The sequence below is a fragment of the Meriones unguiculatus genome, chromosome 8 (assembly GCF_030254825.1).
Source record: "Meriones unguiculatus strain TT.TT164.6M chromosome 8, Bangor_MerUng_6.1, whole genome shotgun sequence".
In the NCBI taxonomy this organism is placed as follows: Eukaryota; Metazoa; Chordata; class Mammalia; order Rodentia; family Muridae; genus Meriones; species Meriones unguiculatus.
In genome coordinates, this window is record NC_083356.1 from 62,338,824 (window position 1) to 62,359,179 (window position 20,356).

General features: G+C 45.4%; 1 protein-coding gene across 2 annotated transcripts in view; it reads right to left on the minus strand.

Annotated features, from left to right (window-relative positions):
• Positions 1–1,584: 1,584 nt before the first annotated feature.
• The window catches only part of Baalc (BAALC binder of MAP3K1 and KLF4), a 66,214-nt gene continuing 47,442 nt past the window's right edge, over positions 1,585–20,356 (minus strand). Inside the window, exons 2-3 of one of the 2 annotated variants that reach the window (XM_060389572.1) lie at positions 15,582–15,748; positions 1,585–3,765 (exon numbers count right to left, since the gene is read on the minus strand). In XM_060389572.1, coding sequence (XP_060245555.1) covers positions 3,655–3,765; positions 15,582–15,748 — 278 coding nt within the window. In that variant the 3' untranslated portion in view covers positions 1,585–3,654. The remainder of the gene's footprint in view (positions 3,766–15,581; positions 15,749–20,356) is intronic. The other variant, XM_060389573.1, reaches the window with a different exon arrangement.

Sequence of the window (20,356 nt, forward strand, 5' to 3'; positions counted from 1 at the left end):
CCTTATGGAGATAATATTCTAGTACAACAAACAAGTAATAATAAATAAATAAATGCAATAATTTCTTATTTCTGGCCCCTTGAAGCGTTTTAATAAGTGCAGCACATGCAAGTGAATAAATGAATATTTTAGCTGTTGGGTCACATTTACAATTTGCCTCTTCCGAAACATTTCTCGAGATTAGCTGCTTGTAGAAATGATGAGTGGACAATCTGCATTTGAACGACCCTTAAAAGAACAAGAAAGCCAGGTATTTGGGAAGAGAGATTGGAGTATTTGCACAGTCATACCCCTCGGGCAGGCGACAGATGCAGACGTGCTGTGTGTCAGCCACATGAGTGGTAGGAGCGTCTCCAGCTGGAGGTGCCAGCTCTAGCCCGTGCCAACATCATCAGCTCCAGAAAACTTGGTGTCGAGGGACTCAGGGACAGAGACTTTCCAGTTCTTCAAAAAAGATAAAACTTTCTACACCAATTTAAATTAGTTTTGCTGGTGAAGTACAACCTGGAAGTATAACCTAGATTAAATAAAGCAAGTGGTCTAAGTGGTCTAAACGTATATACAGTTCAGGGCACAGGGAGGCCGCATGGAATCAGGAACGTGGGCTTCTAACCAGTTCTCAGTTTGGCACAGCTATGACTTCCAAAGCCACTCGACAGCCCAATGAACCAATATTGCTCCAGTTTTTACCTCCACATTCTAAGCAGCAGGAAGAAAAGGAGACTATCAACATGAACAGAACACACGACTCTCTGAAAAGGAGAGCGCGTCTGCAGTTCTCAGTGAGGGCGCCTGCTGGAGCTGTGTACACGGCATTCCACGGTCTGGGCAGCGTGACAGCTGAATAAAGCATGCCTTTTATCTGACTTCAGCAGGAGAGCCCCCTGCTTGGAAACCCTGCTTAGGGAAGCAACGGGAGGGAGGTATTTCTGTGACACTGGGAGCGGCCACAAATGGAGGCTGGTAGGTCTTTGACATAGTACAACTAGGTCTGGTGCAGGGAGCACCATAGAGACGGGCAGCAGCCGAGGCAGCCCTCACTCCCTGTGCTCTATGTCTTGGCAGCTATTACAAGGAGTTCAGTTTCTGCCTTCTCTGAATCATAAACTTTCTTCCTGACCTTACTCCAGGTGCCTTCTCATACAAGGTCAGGCTCACCCTATCCAGAAGGCTGTTCTGGGCCAGACCCCACCCTCTCATCGAAGCCCTCCCCAGTCAATCACCTCCTGTCCTCTTAAGCTTGGGTTTGGCTCGGCTTCCATACAGCTCTCCTCTAGAGGGCTGAAGTTCAACTATTCTGACCATTCTGAGACAGGCACCAGACAGGGGGGAAAGCTCTGATCTGGAGATTGACTTTCTTGTCTGGCATCACGGTTCACCAAATCCTGGCTGAGAAGACTATAAATACCTCTGCAAGTGTAAGTTGGAGCTAATTGCATTCCCCTTACTTAATTCACGAGGCTGATTGAAAAAAAAAAATCACAGAAATCACTTATGTAAAACGCTTTTGTTTAAAGAAAGAAAATTCTAAACAGCTGTGCATACAGTTAGGGGTCCAGTAAAGACTCTCTGTAACCATCCACATATGTTTGAAATTAATGACTTTATTGACTCAAACTCCGAAATGGAAAGTGTTATCCCGATAGGAGAGTAAGAATCCATTCCCGCCTTAAACACACATTTAAAAGTTGCCAGATGGAAATTTCAATGGTGTGACTGGATCACAGGCCTTTCCTCCGTTCCCTCTCTTCTCAAAGTGAGAATGTGTTGCTGTCTATTCAGAGACAGCTTCTCCAGATGGTAAATTCCAAACAACGTGCATCAGTGAACTGAGGCAAACGCAGAGCTGGGAAGAGAGTCAGGCCTTGCGTGGCTGCTAGCGCATCAACTGGGGAAGCAGCATGTCAACACAGCGCGCATGCCCAGGAGAGCAAGCCCTTGACTCACAGGATCGGAGGCTGCCAGCCTTGCGGCAGAACTCCTGCCGAGTGAAGCCACTGAGGACACAGGAGTCACCGGGCTTGCTTTTGTTTTATTAGTTAAGTTGTCAGAACATGAAGTCCCCTAAAAGCCCTTTGACAAGGAGTCAAGACGAGAGGTTTGGGGAAACTGGTGTGCGTGGCGAGGAGTGATCAGGCGAATGCATACATCTGTGATTAACAGAGCGCTACCTTTAACCTAAAAGAGAGAGTCCACTGCAATAATTGGCCCTGTGCCAGAGGGCCCACGTCAGTCTCCTGAGAATCAGGCGCCCTGTGGAGTCAGAAGGTACAGCCGTGACTGGCCAGACTCCACATCCCGCCCGGCTGTTACCATAGCCGGCACAAGGTTGGCAGTGAATGTTTAATACTAACAAATACACAGTCCACAGTTCTACTTGTGTTGGAGAAATAATTTCTGAAAAAGGGGCGAGCATCTGCATTTAAGCCTGCTTACGTCACTTCTCTTGGACTGAGTCATATGTCATCAGACTGCTATTGCTGCTAAATACGGAGTTTGTTGGTAGTTTGGCACAACCTGGACTCTACTTTTCCTAAGCCCGAGCACGCAGGCAGCCCTTTCAGATTCATGCTACGTTATACTTTGCAAGAAGATGTGTTTAAAAATGCTAGAAGATTCCTATCAGAACATCATTTTACTGTGCTGGCTGTCTGTTTTCCAATCCAGTGCCTTGTCAGTCTAATGTCAACATGAATACACAGCAACTGGGTTCTGCCTTTCTAAACTAATTACTCTGCAGATACCAAAATAGCATAGTCCTTGGGGCTGTGTACAGCAAGGCCAAAGGGACATCACATGTGCCGTCACGCGTTCTGAGGTCACTTCCCTCCTGTGAGTGGTGTCCAGTTGATTACAATTGCAAATTACCTGACTGGAGGTTCAAAGGCCACAAGAATAAAAAGAAACTAGAAAGCTACGAAAAACAAAAACAAAAACAAAATCAAACCACAAAGCTAGGTCCCAAAGGGAGTTGCAGATAGGATCAATGCCACAGACATGAGACATTCGTTCTGGAGTCAGTGTCTGGAGGCCAGCCTGGGAGGTCTTTCCGAGAAGAAGAGGAACATGTCTGCGTGTGTCACAGACACCCCTCAAGGATACTCCAGAGGCTCTGGTGGAGTTAGCCTGTGACGCTGGCACTGATCTATCTTACTCCGAGTTTTTATGTTCCTCCGGTTCTTATATTTCTGGGTCTAGGGCTGGGTGGGAGCCATCTCTTCAGTGAAAACAGTAAAGATTGTGATGGCTGTGTTTGAAAAGAAAGGAGGGAAGAGTGGGCTTTCCTGTGAAAGCCTTACACTGATGTGTGATCCTTGTTCCAGCAAATCTACCACGCCTGCCTTTCTGTGTCATTCACTGACCCATGTAACCACTCGCCACGGCCACAGCAGACCATGCTACAGAAGCTGCAGAGGGAAAAAACAGACAAACCGTAGTTCGGCAATCCGTGAACATTTCAGGACTTTTCAATACATTTTCTGTATGTGATAAACAGGAAGCTAAGAAGGTCCTCACAGCTTAGGTGTGTTGCCGGGTCAAGCCATCTCTCAAGATGCACAGAGGCATCCAGGATTAGCAAGTGGCACCCACTTCCTCAGGATTCTTTGACTGGACTCCACAAAGAAGTTCATCTGCTTCTACATCCAGGCACTGCTAATTGATGCAGTTTTTTGCGATTCTTTTACTTCTGTCCATCTGTCGGATGTTCTCTGTAACATTAATAGAGACTTCTCTGGCAGACATCCGCTTAGCATCCCTTTTAGCCTGTCAAAAAGTTGAAAACAGTGAATTCAGTTCCTGGCAAATATCCAAAGTTCACATGATTTGTATTAACTTCTTGAGACGATTATAAACATACAGACAACCTGGAAAATGACCTATGAGGACTCATTCACATAAGACCATCTTCAGAGGTTTTCCTTAATTAAAAGTTTCAGTGCTCCATAAAGGAATTAAAATGGCACACATTAGTGGAGGTAACATATGACGCCTTGATACATACATACATACATGGATATTCTTGGGGGTTTCTCTGTTAACTCTCTATTACCAAGCTAGCACAGGGCCTGGTATAGGATGTGTTCAGAAAACATGGGTGAATGAGTGTGTTAACTGAGAGTAAAGGGTAGTGAGAATGTTTTCACAATTGGCCTTAGCTGGTGGTTAATTTTTTTAGCTTCAGAATTAGACTGTGGTTCACATACAGATGATGTAGCTCCACAGGTCAGGCAGCTTCACTGCTATGACATTTTCTCATCTACGAAGTAGGGAGTAACATCATCTACCACATAGGATTCTTGTGAGCATTGAATAATGTAACACGTGTAAATGCTTGGCACAATACCTGTTGTTAAGTAAAGAGAAACCTCAGAATGCAAAACTGTCTAGTTTTAGGTGAAGACAGATCTGCACTAGAGGCCTAGAATTAACTTTAGACACAGAAGCATTAACTAAACTGTAGGTTCTTCAGCGTGACCCCATTCCCCTATTCCTCACAACGTGAAAACAGCTTTAATGAAGGGAATTGATTTCTGCAAATGGCAGTGAGCATGAGATGACCCTGCAAGTCACGTCCCCAGGTTTATGTCATTGATCCCATTCCAGGGAGGGTCCACTGGCCAGCTGCAGAGCCTCCAGCTGCCCTTGCAGGGGTGGCCTCAGCTTCAGAGAGCCTTATCTAAGGATGCAGTTTCAGAGGTCATCCAACGTAGGAGGAAAGGAACACGTACACTAGATCCCCAGCCTGAGGTAGACAGCTCTGGCAAGTCATCTCTCCCCAGAGCACGCATGGCTGTCTCACACTTGGCACCCCCCTCCTGCTCCCACTTCACCTCTCCCTTCCACCAGCACTGATCCTACGGGCACTTCCTGTTGGACATCCTGTATGATGACTGGTGGCATCTGCTTCCTGACACACAGTCCCAGACTGTGAGAAGAGAGTAACAACTAGAGAACCTTCCCGCACTGGACATGATTCCATGTGGACGGTCACCTGGTTTTTCATACCGCACAAGCCAACCACGTCATCTGACGTGTGTCCGATGGCGGATGCATGCAGCACCTGACAACACAAACCATTTTGTGTGTTCGTTTGGAATGGCAGGCAGGCCTCCAACATGAAAGGCATGCACTGCTGTGGACACCCTCTGGGTCCCCTTCAGAACAGGCATTCATCTCCCCATTGCTGAGTCCTGGCTGCTAAATCAGCACTCATTTCCGGTCACACACACATCTTCACCTGATTGGTGTCAGGTGAAGTGTCAGAGAGGTTACACCTTATTCCCAAGGATAAAAAATTCTGTCCTTCTTGCCTCAGAGAAGAGTACCATAAGCGCTACCTACACCTCACAGCTCCCAGCAGAACCAAAGTGAGGCTGTACATCTGCTCAACGGAACCTGAAACTTGCTGAACCTGAAACTCTGATCTGACCTACTTTCTCACTGTGATACAGGTGTCAACCAATTTTTTGAGGAAGAATCATCATCTTGGGCTCTGCTTCTAGATAGTCAGACTTAAGATCATAGTTTATTGGTGATCCTGGTGTTTAAGGACAGCTTCGGTTCTGCCCAAACATTATTATTTCCTTTGCAGTGTCCCAGTGCCTAGCACAGTAATGAGACAGAGCAAGGGCCAATTTAATTTTGGATGAATAAATAGATAGATGGATGGATGGTGGGTGGATGGATAGGTGATTGGATGTGAAGATGGATGTATGGATGTGGGTAGATGGATAGATAGATGGATGGTTGGTGGGTGGATGGATGTTAGATGGGTGAATGGATAGATGGAGGGATGATGGATGGATTGATGGATGGGTAGACAAATGAATGGATGGGTGGATATGTGGGTGGATGGATGAGTGGATAGATGAATAAATGGATGGATAGTGGGTAGATGAATGAATGGGTGGAGATAGATGGATAGATAGTGGGTAGATGAGCAGATGGATGGACAGATGGGTGGATGGATAGATAGCTAAATGGATGAATGCAAGGATGGATGGGTGAACAGATGGATGCATAAATGGGTGGATGGATGGATGGGTGGATGAACATGCTGCCCATTGATGCACCCTTGCTTTAATAAAAGTAGTCAATACAGCTTAGAGTTCTGTTTTAGTTCAGATATTTCAAGCCTGAACTAGCTCAAAAACTAGGACAGATTTTTATGGGTTTATTTTTTTCCAGAAGCAGAGAATGCAGTTTCTTGCACATGTCTGGTTATCATCTATCTGTCTATCTATCTGTCTATCTATCTATCTATCTATCTATCTATCTTCTATCTGTCTACATATATAGATACCTATCTACCATCTATTTACCTATCTACTATCCTACACATTTATCATCTATTATCTATCATATATATATATATCATCTATTATCTATCTACCTACTAACCTACCTATTTTTCATCTATCATGTATATATCCTTTATCTATTCATCCATTCGTCTATCACCTAATATCCATCCATTCTCAAAACATGGCTTCTTAAGTTATTCCATCCTCCACTTGACATTGAATTTCTCCTTGAACACAACTACTAACCACAGACAACCTTGTGCAGGATACAAAACAAAACAACGAGAATGTGTCGCAAAGAACAGTCTAGTGATAGTGAGGCCATTTCTATCTAACTTCCATAGGTTTGTTGTTACATAAAAGCTTTGAAAGTCACCAGGGAACAGGGAGACAGGGGCCATATTTAAAATAAGCCAGCCTGACACAAGCATTTCCCTCAGGTTGGTGGGAAGCAAGAGAGCATTCAAGGATGCCAGCTTCTCAGTGGCAAAATGTTTTCCTTTTGAGAAGTTTGTTGAGGCAATTCACTAAGGTTGATTACAGATTATTCATAAAAAGTGAATGCCCTTTTCTATTTCTGTCATGTATGTGTGAGTGTGTGAGAGTGTGTATAAGTGTGTGTGTGTATGTGTTAGTGAGCAGGGGCAGAGAACAGAGGTCAGCTTTGTGAGTCTTTCTCTGTTGGTTTCTGTCTTTTTTGATAGGTTCTTTCCCAGAAGCTAGGGATCGTCATTTTAGCTGTTTGGCCAGCAGGCACTGAGATTTCACTTTTCTCTGCCCCAGACCCCAAGCCCTGAGGTCACATGTACAGATTGCCCCAGCAATCTTTACAAAGGTGCTGGGATCTAATCTGGGGTCCTCATGCTGCCGCAGCAGCATTTACACACAAAGCTCCTGCTTGGCTCCTGTTTCAGTCTGTATTTAAGTTTTAAAATTCTAAGCAAAATTTTAGGAGTTGAATGATACCTAATTTCTAAGCTGGAGTAAAGAGTCAAAGGCTACAAAATGGTTGTTCTCCAGCAGCTGTTGAGTAGCTGTGGCTGTAATTGTGAGTACAGTGAGGCCATTTCCTAGGAAGAGGCACATCGGGCTGTAGAGCAGACACACAGAGCACAAACTGCAGGACTGCACCACCCGAGTCTTAGCCAAGCCTTTGCCACCCACTGTGTCACTTTAGCAGGAGTCTCAGTCCATTTCTGCAGAAACAGAGAAAATGCCTGTTTCCCAGATGTTAGAGAAGCTTAAATTTGTCACTTACAATAAGGAGACCAACCTCTGGTTAGCGCATAAATGACTCATTTCAAAAAGAGTAGTCTCACTTGAAAACTCACGTCAAACACATCAATTATTATCTTACTCTGTTGAAATTGATGACTAGTGCGGCAGCTATTAAGTAGCAAAAATAATTCTAAAAGAGACTCAGCACTTGGGGAAGTAGAGGCAGATGAATCTCTGTGACATTGAGGCCAGCCTGGTCTACAAAGTGAGCCCAGGACAAGCAAGGCTACACCAAGAAACCCTGTCTCAGAGAGAGAGTTTTGATTCCAATAATGACCATAGGAAGTTTCCAGCCATATACAAATCCATTATCGTGATTACGACATTAAATTTAGCAAACCTATTAGCACTGACTACTTTTTCTCCACCCCTGCCTTACATTTGTGTGTGTCTCTGTGTGTGTGTGGTCAAGGGTGGGTACCCATGATACAACACACATGTAGAGGTCAGAGAACAGCTTGCAGAAGTCGATTCTCTCCTTCTGCTGTGTGGGTTCTGGGAATGAAAATTTGGTCAGGCTTGAGAACAAGTGCTTTCTCCACTGGAGCCATCTCTCCAGTACAGAAAAGTACATTTTCTTGGAAAAAAAAAAAAAAAAAAAGATTTGGAGTGTGAGACATTATACCTGTGAGGACATGCAAGTTGCTAACTACTGCTGTCTAGTTATAGATGGGTGTTTTAGAGTCTGTTTGTCTTGAATGTGAAATGTCCCTATAGACTCAAAGTTTTAGCACCCAGCAGCAGTGCTGTTTTAGAATGTTCTTGAATGTTCAGGAGGTGTGTAACTAGAGGAAGGGCTTAAGGCTTTAGAGTTCAGTCCCCCATCCTGTCTGTCCCTGCTTCCAGACTGCAGACACAGTGGACCCAGCCACCCCATGATTCTGCCACCACGCCCTCACCGCCACCACACCCTACTGCCACCGAAAATCCTATCCCTCAGACTGTGAGCTGAAACAAACTGTGAGCTTCAAACTGTGAGCCTAAGTTAGCCCTCCCTTTTCCAAGTTGCTTTTATCAGATATTTTGTACCAGTGATGAGAAAATTAATTAATAAAATCCCAAAGCCCAAATAAAAGGAAAAAGAGAAACCATAATATCAGATCTTTTCTGTCCAGACTCTGAGATGTAAGCCACTCTCTGTTTGGATAAAGCTACAGAGACACACAGAACAATTAAACCCGTTTGTTCCTTAGGACTACCCGGGCAAACCTATCTATTTAATATCCTATCTCCTTTTTAATAACAAGGGAAAATAAGTGTCTGTATTGCAATTACTGGCATAAAAAAAAAACCTCACAGTTCTGTTTGATGATGAGAAAAACCTGCTTGGCACCTTTTTCTTTCTCAGCTACCTGTTAATTCACCTCTACCGTTCTCTGTGAGCTCTGTCGCCATTGACTCTTGTTAATTGACTCCTGTTTATCACTCCTTCTGACAGCTTTTTTATTCTTGTCTCATTTTCATTTCTGTAGGTCTAGAACTCTGTGAGTCACAGCTCTGAGTCCCCTTGATGCAGCCTCTTTAATTAAGAGTCATTTGCTGGCTGCCATTCTCAAGGGTAGCCAGATAGACTGCAACAGCTTCCTGGCAGCCTCCAACCCAGATGGACTTGTCTCCCTTGGGGTTGGAGGTTTTATGGAAACCTGGACTCCAGCCTGCAGCAAAACTTGCTCAGCCTTTTCTCCGTTTCACCCCAAACGGAAATAAATATGTTCTTGGTTTAGCTTGGACTCAACAAATATGCCTGTACAAACCTTTTTATAGTTCTTTGCAGGTGACAAAGAAAAGCAAAGCTGACTGAAAATGTGGTTTGTTAGATGCTGTTTGTTTGGATTTTTCTATAGTATTAGTATTTTTAAATATAAAAGCAATGCATGAGCTAGGTGTGATAGCACACACCTATGATCTCAACACTTGGGAGGTGAAGGCAGGAGGATCAGAAATTCAAGATCAGCTCCTGCTTCACAGAGAGCCTGAAGCTGAATTTGACCACAAGAGATCTCGTCTAAAAAGAAAAAAAAAATTAAAAGTAATACATGATTATGGTTTAAAAAAAAAAGGATGGGTGTGGTGTGTGACAGCCCTCTAATTCTAGCACGCGGGAGGCAGAGGCAGGGGGATCTCCTTGAGGTTGAGGTCAGCCTGGCTTACTCTGTTCCCAAAACCAAACCAAACCCAACAACACCAACAACACCAACAAAAACTAACATATAACTTTTTTGGTAAGCCTCGTTTATGAGAACACTTACAAAATCAGCACTTGGGAGGAGAGTTAAGGCCTAGTGCAGGCTACAGAGCAAGCGTGGACTACATAGTGAGGTTATGCTTTAAAAGACAAAACAAAAACTCAAGAGTAGAGAAGGGGGTCTATTTTCTGGGAATCCAGGTATGGACCTGGCCAGTGTCCATCCATCAACCTGGCCAATATTGAATAAAGCTTTTTTTTTTTTTTTTTTTTTCAAATTTGGCTTAAAAAAAAAAAGTGTAGAGAAGGGTACCATAACACGGTCTGGTCTTTAGAGCCTTCCCAGAGGTAATCATGCTTAGTAATTTTTGATGAAATGTCCCAGGAATTTTTCTAAGCCTAGGGCTCTATTATTCTTTCTCTCTGTAACCTTTACATCCTATCTAGCCTTTTTGAACTGTGCTCTCATCCATTTACTTTCTACTTTTGAATCAAGTAGAAAATTTTTAACTTCCAGAAGATAGAGTCTTGGACTAGTTTGTTCACTACAGAATCTAACTCAGTGCCTGTCATCAATAGACAGCTAATAAATAAACTGAAAAGCAGACGCATGCAGACAGGCTTCTAGAAAGAAGAAGAAAGCAGGGGAGAGTGGCACAGACGGGGAAGTGGAAGCAGGAGGATCGGGAGCCCAACGTTATCCCTGGCTGCATGATGAATTCAAACCCATTTTGGGCTGCATAAGATTTTGTCTCCAAAAACAGAGTGAAAAGAGGGGAAGAAGGAGATAGGGGTAGAAAGAGGGAGAGAGCTCCCCAGGCACAAAGCCTGTTTCTCTGCCTAAAGCCCTAGGACATTCCCACTTGCTTTCAGTTATGTGAATCATTGACTGCTGCTTATGTCACCACTGGAACATGGTGATCTTACAGTGTTTGCTTGCACAATAAGGCATCTGAAGTCACTGGAACTGATGCATTTTGCCAAGGACAGCGTCCTGTAGGTGATAATCCAAAATAAAGACAAGGGCTCCTGGTTGTAGGCCTAAGGTTATTGTGTAATTTATATGCTGATTTCTGATATCTGGTTACAATCCTTGCTCTGAGAATCACCTGTCTCAATGTTGTATAAACACTGCTCCCCAATTGTCCCCTGATATGCCAATAAAACAGTTTATAGGCAATCACTGAGCAGGAGAGAGAATAGAGCTGGACTTCCTATCAGCCAGGAGAGAAGTTAGAAGATGAATCAGGGAATTACTGGAGATATCAGGAGAGAGGAACTGGACCAAGAAAGAAGTTACAAAGTACAAACATCTCTGCCATGTATGCTGGGAGGAAACCAAAGTAGCTTAAAGGGTTAAAATAGAGTAATAACTGCTCAGTTCTTATGTTGTGAAGTTTATTATTAAACAAATATAAAAGTGTCTCAATTATTTGTGTGATAGCTGGGTTAAGAGAGAAACCAAGACACAGAGTTTTATAAATATAACTTTAACACCCTGTCCTACATCCTGATGAACTCTGATGAAGCTCATGTTAACTTCTTCAACATTATAATTCAGGTAATGGACTAGAGGGGCATGGGCCTGGGAGGTGAAGAAACAGAAGTTTAAATTCCAACACAGCCATAGCACAGCCTACTGTGTCACATTGGACATGGCTCGTGGGCCTCTATTGTCTCAGGTGTGGAAGGATATTTAACCTTTCAGAGTTGTAGGGGTTAAAAACAATGCCACATATAGTGTCTGGCGCATAGTAAGTCAGGCATGTTAGTTTATTCCTCCCCTCCTTCTCAGGGGTTAAAAGCAGTGTCCTAAAGGCTGCAACTCAAGGAAATAGTCCATCTTAGTAACTCCACCAGAGGCCAGCGTTAGCTTTCCACAGCAGGATCAGACCTGCTTTGACTTAAGCTAGTGGACTTCATCAAGTGTCACAAGGACGTTTTACTTTTTTCCATGAGCCTCAGGGAGAGAAGATCACAGGGAAGATAGCAGAGTGCCTCAATATGATGATGATATGATGATGTTGCTAGAACAGAGCTGGTACAGGGGAAGGCCCATTTTAATCTCAGTGAGCTGCTGGGCTTGTCTCGTTCAACCAGCAAGCAGTTCTTGCTGTGGTAGGTGCATTAAAACTGAAGTAGACTGGATGTCGAGAAAAGAATACAATGAATAAAGAGGGCTGTGGCCCAAGTGTCTTCTAACTGAACTAGTTTTGCCGCAGGCCAAATCTCTGTAGAAACCTCTTCTGCTGCTGTAGTGGATCCCTGCCCTTTTCCCAAGCGTGGGCTGCGGAGGGCTCCCAAGTGCGCTACCAACAGCCTTCCCTCTGGCTCCCCAGTGGTGCCATCTGTTCCCTCCCTCTGTTTAGCATCTTGCTTCTGTTTTCCTGAGACTCCTTTGCTTCCCAAGCTCTTCCTGATATGCTTCACACTGTCACTCTGATCCTCTCCTTTGAACCCTGTGGGTTTCACCCATCCTTCCTACACTGGGCCACACTTTGCCAACAATTGTTGGCTGGGCACTGGGGGTGGCACTTCTGGAGGAAGTGCCTTAGCCGAGAATTAATCCAGACAATGGGTAGTTCCTTTAGTGTCTGGTCATGTTGCCAAGAACAATAAAGAGACTGGAGAATGTGCAGCTTTGGAGACATGAAAGCCCCGTGGGCAGCCAGCCACATGCTCAGAGCTTTGTCTGCCAAGAGCTGCATTCACATGGACATCTTTGCCTCCGACTGATGCTGGAGGGTTTCTGTCTGTTTTGCCTAGATTTACTTACTTTTATTCCATGTGTAGAGAGTATTGCCTCTGTGCATGTATGTTTGTAAGTGCAGCATGTGCATGCCCCTGCAGAAGGCAGAGGAGGGTGTCAGAGTCCATGCAGCAGAGGTAACAGATGGTTGAGGGAGGGGAAGAGTTCTTTCAGCACCCTAGCCCGGCAAGAAGGCAGTTCAGTTCAGTAGAACTCAGTGTTGGTTGAAACTTTCAAAATATGACCTTGAGTAGCTTATTTTAGGCATATTAGCACACAGCACGATTTGCTAAGACGTTTCCTGGTGATAATTAACTCAGTCCCATGTGAACAACAAAGTTTAGAACGTGACTACAACCAAACGCTTTGTGAAGGACACTCGGCATCCTCCATAACAATCAGTTCTATAGACGACTGAGTAGAGCGAGCTCAGGAAAAGGGTCTGGGGAGGATCAGGTGGGTCTCAGCCACAGGATCAGCACAAATGTCGCCAGGCTGTTGGCCATGTCCACTCCCAACGCTGTAGGCAGAAACCAGGTTATTCCTCTCTCCCTTTGAAGAAGGAACCCTGTGTGCTTACGTTGCTGGTCCCCTAGTGCCTATCTGTGAACACTAGAACCTTTGTGCTCCCACAGTGGTGAACCGCCGTGTGGGTGCCGGGAACCGAACCTGGGTCCTCTGCAAGTGCAGCCAGTGCTCTTAACTGCTGAGCCATCGCTCCAGCCCCAGCTGAGAGTTTCATTCTAGTGTGTGTGTGCGTGTGTGGTGCATGTTGGTGTTCATGTCCATGTGTGCTCACAGTACCTGTGTGGCTCAGAGAATAACTCTCAGGAACTGGATTCCTCTTCCTCTTACACAGGTCCCTGGTACCAAACTCCTCTTGGATGTGAGCTCCTGAACTGCTGAGCTGGCCTTGGGAGAGTTTGTTTCATTTTTAATGGGGGAGGTGGGATCTGAGCCTGAAGAAATGGCGTATCAAGGGGAAGAGAATGCGTTTGGAGCCAGCTTAGAGTTCCTGGGCTGCCTTAATGAACAGGAAGCCACAGCGGGTCCCCATGTGCTGTTTGCAGGGCACAGGTGGGGAGCTGGGCAGGAAAACAAGCCAGAGATTTGTTGAGGGTTGTGAGGTCAGTATGGTCCTGAATGGTCAAGGAAAGCAAGGTACATAAAGTGCTCCCTACTGAGACGGTCAGTTCCCAGTGTGTGAAAGATCGTTGTTGGTGAGACCGGTGTGCCGTGAGCGCCTAGAGCTGCTAGTCAGGAAGCGAGGGCAGGAGGAAGTGAAGGAAACAGGACATGGTTTGTTTGATGGGATGTGAAGCAGAGAGGACGCAAAACACAAAATGCCGCTGCTCACCATCACTGGCACGCTTCATTAAGTCCCACCGCCCTTCAGAAAGGGTTGGAGCTTTGGAGGGCATCAGCACTAACAGGGACATCCCAGGCCCCTCAGAGCACCACACCATTTATCACAGCACTTGCTGTCACCCTGACGGCACCTCACCCTCAGAGGAAACGGTACCGCTGCCTTTCCCACTCCTAGGTCCTTGGCACTCAAACAGTGCCTGGCATCTGATCAGCACTCAGAGGATCTTAAGAGTGCTCATAGGAACTAATGAAGAAACTCTCAAGGCCGTACAAAGATTGCCTTTAACTCACAATTTTTTTCTGGTAAATCTGAACTGGAAAACTGCAGCAGGAATGTGGATGAGGCTGTCTGCTTTCAAAGGTGCCTCCTGGAGAAGGCCATCCCAGCGCTGGCAGGGGAAATGCTGTAAACCGTTGATGCCATGGCTCATGGGCTGGAAATGTATGTGGCAGTGACACTGCTCACTGTGGGCTATCAGCTGGTCCCTGGTGATTTCAGGGCCGACTGGAAGCTGTCGCCCACCGGCGCTACCCGGCAGTGTGAAGGAAGGTGGCGCTGCATGCTGCACACACACACTTGAAATTAGAAATACGATATTCAAAGTGTACTTGTTTTCTCACCACTGTAAAAATGTAGTTGAGGGTAGCTTTGAACTTTTGATTCTCCTCCCTCCATCTCCTTACTACCCCGATTACCCAATGCTGGGGACTGAGTCTAAGGTTTTATCTTACTAGAAAAACACTCTAGCACCTGAACTTCGGCTCCACTGCCTGGTGATGCTGTGACCACCCTGCTCAGCACAAAGTTACCTTGCTCACCTCCATCACGGCTGGGGTATGATCCAGGCCATATAATACAACATACACCTCAGTTTCCTTGCCTATAAAACTGTGATGATGCTCTTGCGAGGATTTAAAAACCCGCAAGGCCTAATAGCACCTTGATAAGTGCAAAACACAACTTTGAATTTACAAGCAGTTTGCTGATCAAAGCCATTAAAGGCAACTCAGTGATAGACACAAGAATTCCAGCACTAGAGAAGCTGTGCCCTCAGGAAGCAGACAGCTGGGGTGGGGGAGGTGGGACCAAGACATTTTGGAGCAGAGAGTAAATGGTGGACTTCAGGGAAGATGAGGAAATGGGAAGGGGAAGTGAAGAGGAGGAAGAGGCTGCACAGAGCCCCGGCTGGCTTCGAGCTGCACAGAAGGTGGAGCACCTCCAAACAATTGCTCCAGAGAGAAAGGATCAAAGAATGACAGCCAGGTCCAGGACCACAGCCTGCCTTCCTCCCAACAGCCAGCGTTTGGGGTGAAGCTGTTAGGATATTTTACGAGAATCATCCTTGAGGACCCTTGCGCTAACCAGTTGCTTGGAGGGTGTGAGGTAAAATCCCAAGTTTCTTTCCTACCGCTGGCTTCACTCCTAAGATAAGGAGGTTCTTGGGTGAAGCCGTACCTAAGCACACACACACCTCCTCCAAAGGGCAAACACCAAGGACGCATTTCTGTAGGTTCAATAAAATCCCACAGCCCATGGGAAAGGATTCGAATGAGGTTTGCAGAAATGTTTTACATGGAGAGGAAGAAAACCTGCTTTCCAAGGTTCTCTTCCCTGGACACAGTCTTAGTGTCCTGATTTAAAGTAAGCACCACCCCTGTTCTCTGGTCCCCAGTTGGTTCTGTAGCTGTGTCCTACCTCTGTAGTCCAGAGGCCGTTCTGTTTCTGGGTCAGAGGGCCCGAGCTGAGGCTCTGAGAGTTGGAACACTGTGTCCCACAGTTCATCTTCTTCTCTGGGTTGACTATTCCACCTGGGGCTGCAGACCGGAGCCCACCATTAGAGGACAGTCCGTCTTCCAGCACACCTGGGGAGGCAAGGAGAGGGTGACTCCAGAGGGCTGCAAACAGCCAGGGTTACAAACAATCCCAAGATGGAGGAGAAAAAGACAGCTAAAAGCAAAGGGTCGCTCAGATTTCCACCCTGTAATGCTATCTTTTCATGTCAGAATACATGTATTTTTATGTAAAACAAAAATTTAAAAGTAGTTTTGTAGCGGGTCTGCTGTGGTGGGGCACCTCTTTAGCCCCAGCACTCAGGAGGCAGAGGCAGGTGGAGCTCTGCGAGTCTGAGGCCAGCCTGGTCTACAGATTGTGTCCAGGACAGCCAGGACTCTGTTACACAAAAGGCAAAGAAAAAAAAAGTTTTGTACATTGAAATTTGCTTAATAGGTTGATGTCGACTTTTCTGCATTACTACGCATTCAGCCATGTAATTTCTTACACATCTGCTGATTGGAAGGATGGTTAATCATTAATCAGTCCCTCTGCTGGGGTATTTATTCCCACTTTCTATTAATAACTGTTACCGGACTAATACTCCTTTTGATTAATAATTTTATTCTTAGGATTTTTCTTGAGAAAATTCCTAGAAGTAAGGTCACTCACTTGAAGGCTACTCAGAGATATTTTTATTCTTCCATCTCCACCTATTGGACTGAACAAGCATGCCTCCCATAACAAATGCCAAGGGCCATAGAACTTTAAATAAACAGTCTCACTGAAGAGGAGGACAAGACGGGGATTCATGAACTAGAAAAAGCACTTTATTTGTAAGAGGGAAATGTCCAGGAAGCATGGAGGGGCTCTGCCAAGTGAGCCCACAGAAACTGGCCAGCTGCCACGGGGCTGGGGTGGGCCAGGGAGCAGGCAGCGAGGGCATGCCTTCTCCTCTGCCAGCAGGCGCTTGGCTCGCCGCAGGGTGCTGCACTCGGGGCATGAATTTCACTTGAGAGACTCAAATCGAAGATAAAATGACTAAGAATTTTAGGATGGCACTGGCTGAGCTCTGGATCCTTCTGACCCTTCTGATCCCTGAGCTCAGGGCCCTTCTGAACCCCCGAAAGACCTTGCACCTGCTGTAACTGAGAGGTGAGCGCCCAGTTTTTTTGTATAGAGTATAAACTTGGCAATGAAGGAAAAATTATTTTTCTTTGTGTTTTTCTGTATTTACAAGTTTTTGATATGCTTTAGAGCTAATAAGTACAACTTAAATCTACACAACAGAAGCACTGAGCTTGTTGCTGACCTTTTGGGGTAACCTCTTGACCACCCTAAAAAGATTGCACCTTGCAATGGTCCCAGCTGGCCTTTTTTTAGCTTTTCATCAGAACTTCTCAGCTTATATATCATGCTCAGGAGGCGAGTCATTAAGCACTTAGCTGATTGTGTGACTCATAAGTCAAGAATATAACCAACATGGCCAGTGAGAGGAAGAGACAGCTGGTGCCCGGCCATAAGGAATATGTACCCTGCGCCAGACATTGTTAGAGCCTTTGTGTGTGCTGTCCCATTTAATCCTTCCAATAGCCCTTTGAACTAGGAATCATTATTTCCGCTCAGTAGATGAAGTGGTCCCTGTATTGTGCTAGATGCTGAGCCCATCTGTTTATCTATTCCTTACCACTCTCTCCTCCATCCTGGGCTTGGGAGACTCACCCTTATTTTAAATGAGTAGAAACTGAAGTTTAATTCTAGACTTGTGCTTCTCTGACACTTGGAGTATAAACAATTGCTTCCTTCTAGGGAAACTCCCAAGGAGGCAGTTCTCGATTTTAGTGTGTTAGGAGACCCACTAGGGGTGCCATAAAATACAGATCCTCACATCCATTTGCCCAGACTCCTGAGTCAGCAAACTCAGGAATGTGGGTTTCTGAACGTCCCCTTAGGTTCTGAGGCAGATGATATTGGAGACTGCAAAGGCTCATTTTGTATTATGAACATAGAGGTAGCACACACAGATCTACACAGATCTCTCACAGATTAATGTTCTTGCTGGTTTTGAGGGCTCTGGACAAAATGCTCATCATCGCTTTTGTCATAGTGAGTTTTAGAGAAACATAACAAGCTAAGATAAATTAGCTAGCTCCTTAAAATTTGTGTGCGCCTAGAGTAGCTCCTTTCTGACATCCTCCACAAAATTTCCATCCCATCCAGGAGACAAAACAAATTACTGACTTTGCCAAAAGATGGGAAGCAGATGTGTCGATACTTGATAAACCGCAACCAGCAGCTTTTTGCCAAAGTTTCTGGCTATTTTAGATATGAAGCTGGGTAGGAGGGCAGAATATAGAAGTTAAAAATGGTAGCTGGCAGCCACTCAAAAAACAAGTTTGCTCCTTAACCCCGGCACCTGGCTCTTCCTGGTGACGGTGATCAGAACTCTGTCCAAAGTCATGAAGAAAAGACTGCAAGTGTTTTTCCTCAATGACAGAAATGAAGTGTAAGACACTGGTAATATATTTGGGTGAATCTCTGCAATTACATCAGATGGATGTAACATCCTTGGCTCACCAAGCCCTGCCTAGGCTCAGATCCAGAACACAAGCCCCGTGGTAATACTGTCTGAACTGGGGTATAAATGAAATTATTGCTACTCATCCACTTACTGAGAGTATGTTTTCTAGTTTTCAGAATGAACTAGTATAGGATGCTGTCTGTCTGCCATTTCTTTAGCCTGGTGAATAACTGTAGATCACACATGGTGTATGTTAGGAAACCTTAAGCCACACCCATGCCTTTACCACTCTGCTTCCTTAAGGCACATGGAGCGTGCTCAGCTGTGCCATGCTGCTTATGCCAAGCCTCTCACCTCAATGGACTGCATCCCAGAACTGTAAACCAAAGCAAAGCCCTCCCTTTCTTCATTGCTTGGCTCAGATATGTTGTCTCAGCAATGAGAGAAGTAACTCACACAGCACTCACGACAGTGCTACTCCTGATAACTAAGAAGTAAAAATGGACCAAACAGCCAGCCAGTGCTGGGGGCTAACATTTGGTAACACAGACAGTGAGGTTCTGATATACCAACTAAGCCTGGAAACATTATGCTAGCTGAAAACCCAATTTACAGAAGTGGTTTATGATTCCACCTTATGAATACCCAGAAACAGGCAATTCTAGAGAAGGAAAAGTAGCTTAGGTTGCCAAGGATGTAGATATTGAAAGAGACGAAAAATGACTGAATAGGTATTGCATTTTCCCACAGGTAATGAAAATGTGAGAGTTGAAATTATTTAATAGTCTTTAATAGATTAACAGCATAGTATGTGAATTATAGGTAAAGACAATGAGTATTAAAGGGGGGAACTGTGAGCAACATATTTCAGAATGCTTTGTTGACTGAAGAAAAGAAAGAGGCACATCTGGACTTGAACAGCAACAGCTGGGGGAGCGAATGACAGTCCCTGAAGACGTGGGTCCTGATCTGAGCGCCTGGAATCTCTGTTCCCAGAGAAGGTTGCCAGCCTGTTACATCTGCCTTTAGCTACCAGGGTCACAGCAAAACAACTTTACCAAGCCCTCAGCCACAGGCAAGGGGAACGCCTGCAGAAAGCCAAGGCTGGGGACAGCAGTCACAAGCAACAGTCTGAAGGCTAGACCCTACGGAAGAGGCAACCCCTTTAGGGTTGAATAACCCTTTTACAGGGAGGGGGGGTCCCATTGGAAAACACAGATAGTTACTATTCATTACGGTAGCAAAATTACAGTTATGAAATCGCAGTGAAAATAAGTTACGGCTGGGGGTCACCAGCACTGTATCAGAAGGAAGGCTGAGGACACTGCTCTCCAGGGACGCTGCACCAAGCAGGCGAAGGAGCCGAGTGGCAGCCTCGGCGAGAGGCAGCTTTACTTTTCCTGTGTTCTCCCCGGAGCCCGTATCTTGTCTCTGCCCACTTCCTTCCCGCTCTCTCACCCTTCAGTGGCAGCTCGCCATTGCAAGCTTCATCTCTGCTCCAAGATTTTCATAGCCCAGACCTGAGTCTGTGCCCACTAGATCTCCATGGTAGTTACTTTGGCTGCCCTGACCTGAGCAGTGATAAAAATTCTGCCCCCTCTACCTGGGTGCTTGCTTGCTGTTTCTAAGGTGTGTGGCACTCCTGTGACCACAGGCCACCCTGTACTGTTCCCAGGCTACCCCCAAACACTTCTCGGCCCCTCCCCGCCCCTCCCCTTGAATATTTCTCTTAAACACTTCAAGTGCATACTTTGTGTACTATTTTGCTAGAAGTACCACAACAAAGCAGCACAAATGGGTGGTTTATTTTCTCCTGGTCCAAGGCGAAGGTGTGAAAAGGCTGGTTTCAAGATGAGCCTGACTACATGCTGCATTCTCAGCACTCAGGAAGCTAAGGCAGGCTTCGCTTGACCTGGTGCGTTCCAGGTCATCCTTGTCTACACAGAAAGGCTTTACCTAAATAAGTAAATAAGTAAGTCGGGTTTTTGAAGGCCTCTCTCTTGTGTTTATAGACAGATGCCATCCCCCTGTCTCCATAGGGTCTTTCCTAACATGTCCTTTATATGAGGACATCAGTCACATTAGACTAATGCCCACCGCATTAACTTTCAAAAGCTCTGTCTCCAAATACAATTCTGTTTCAAGGTCAGGGATAAAGGTTGAGGCTTCACCACAAATA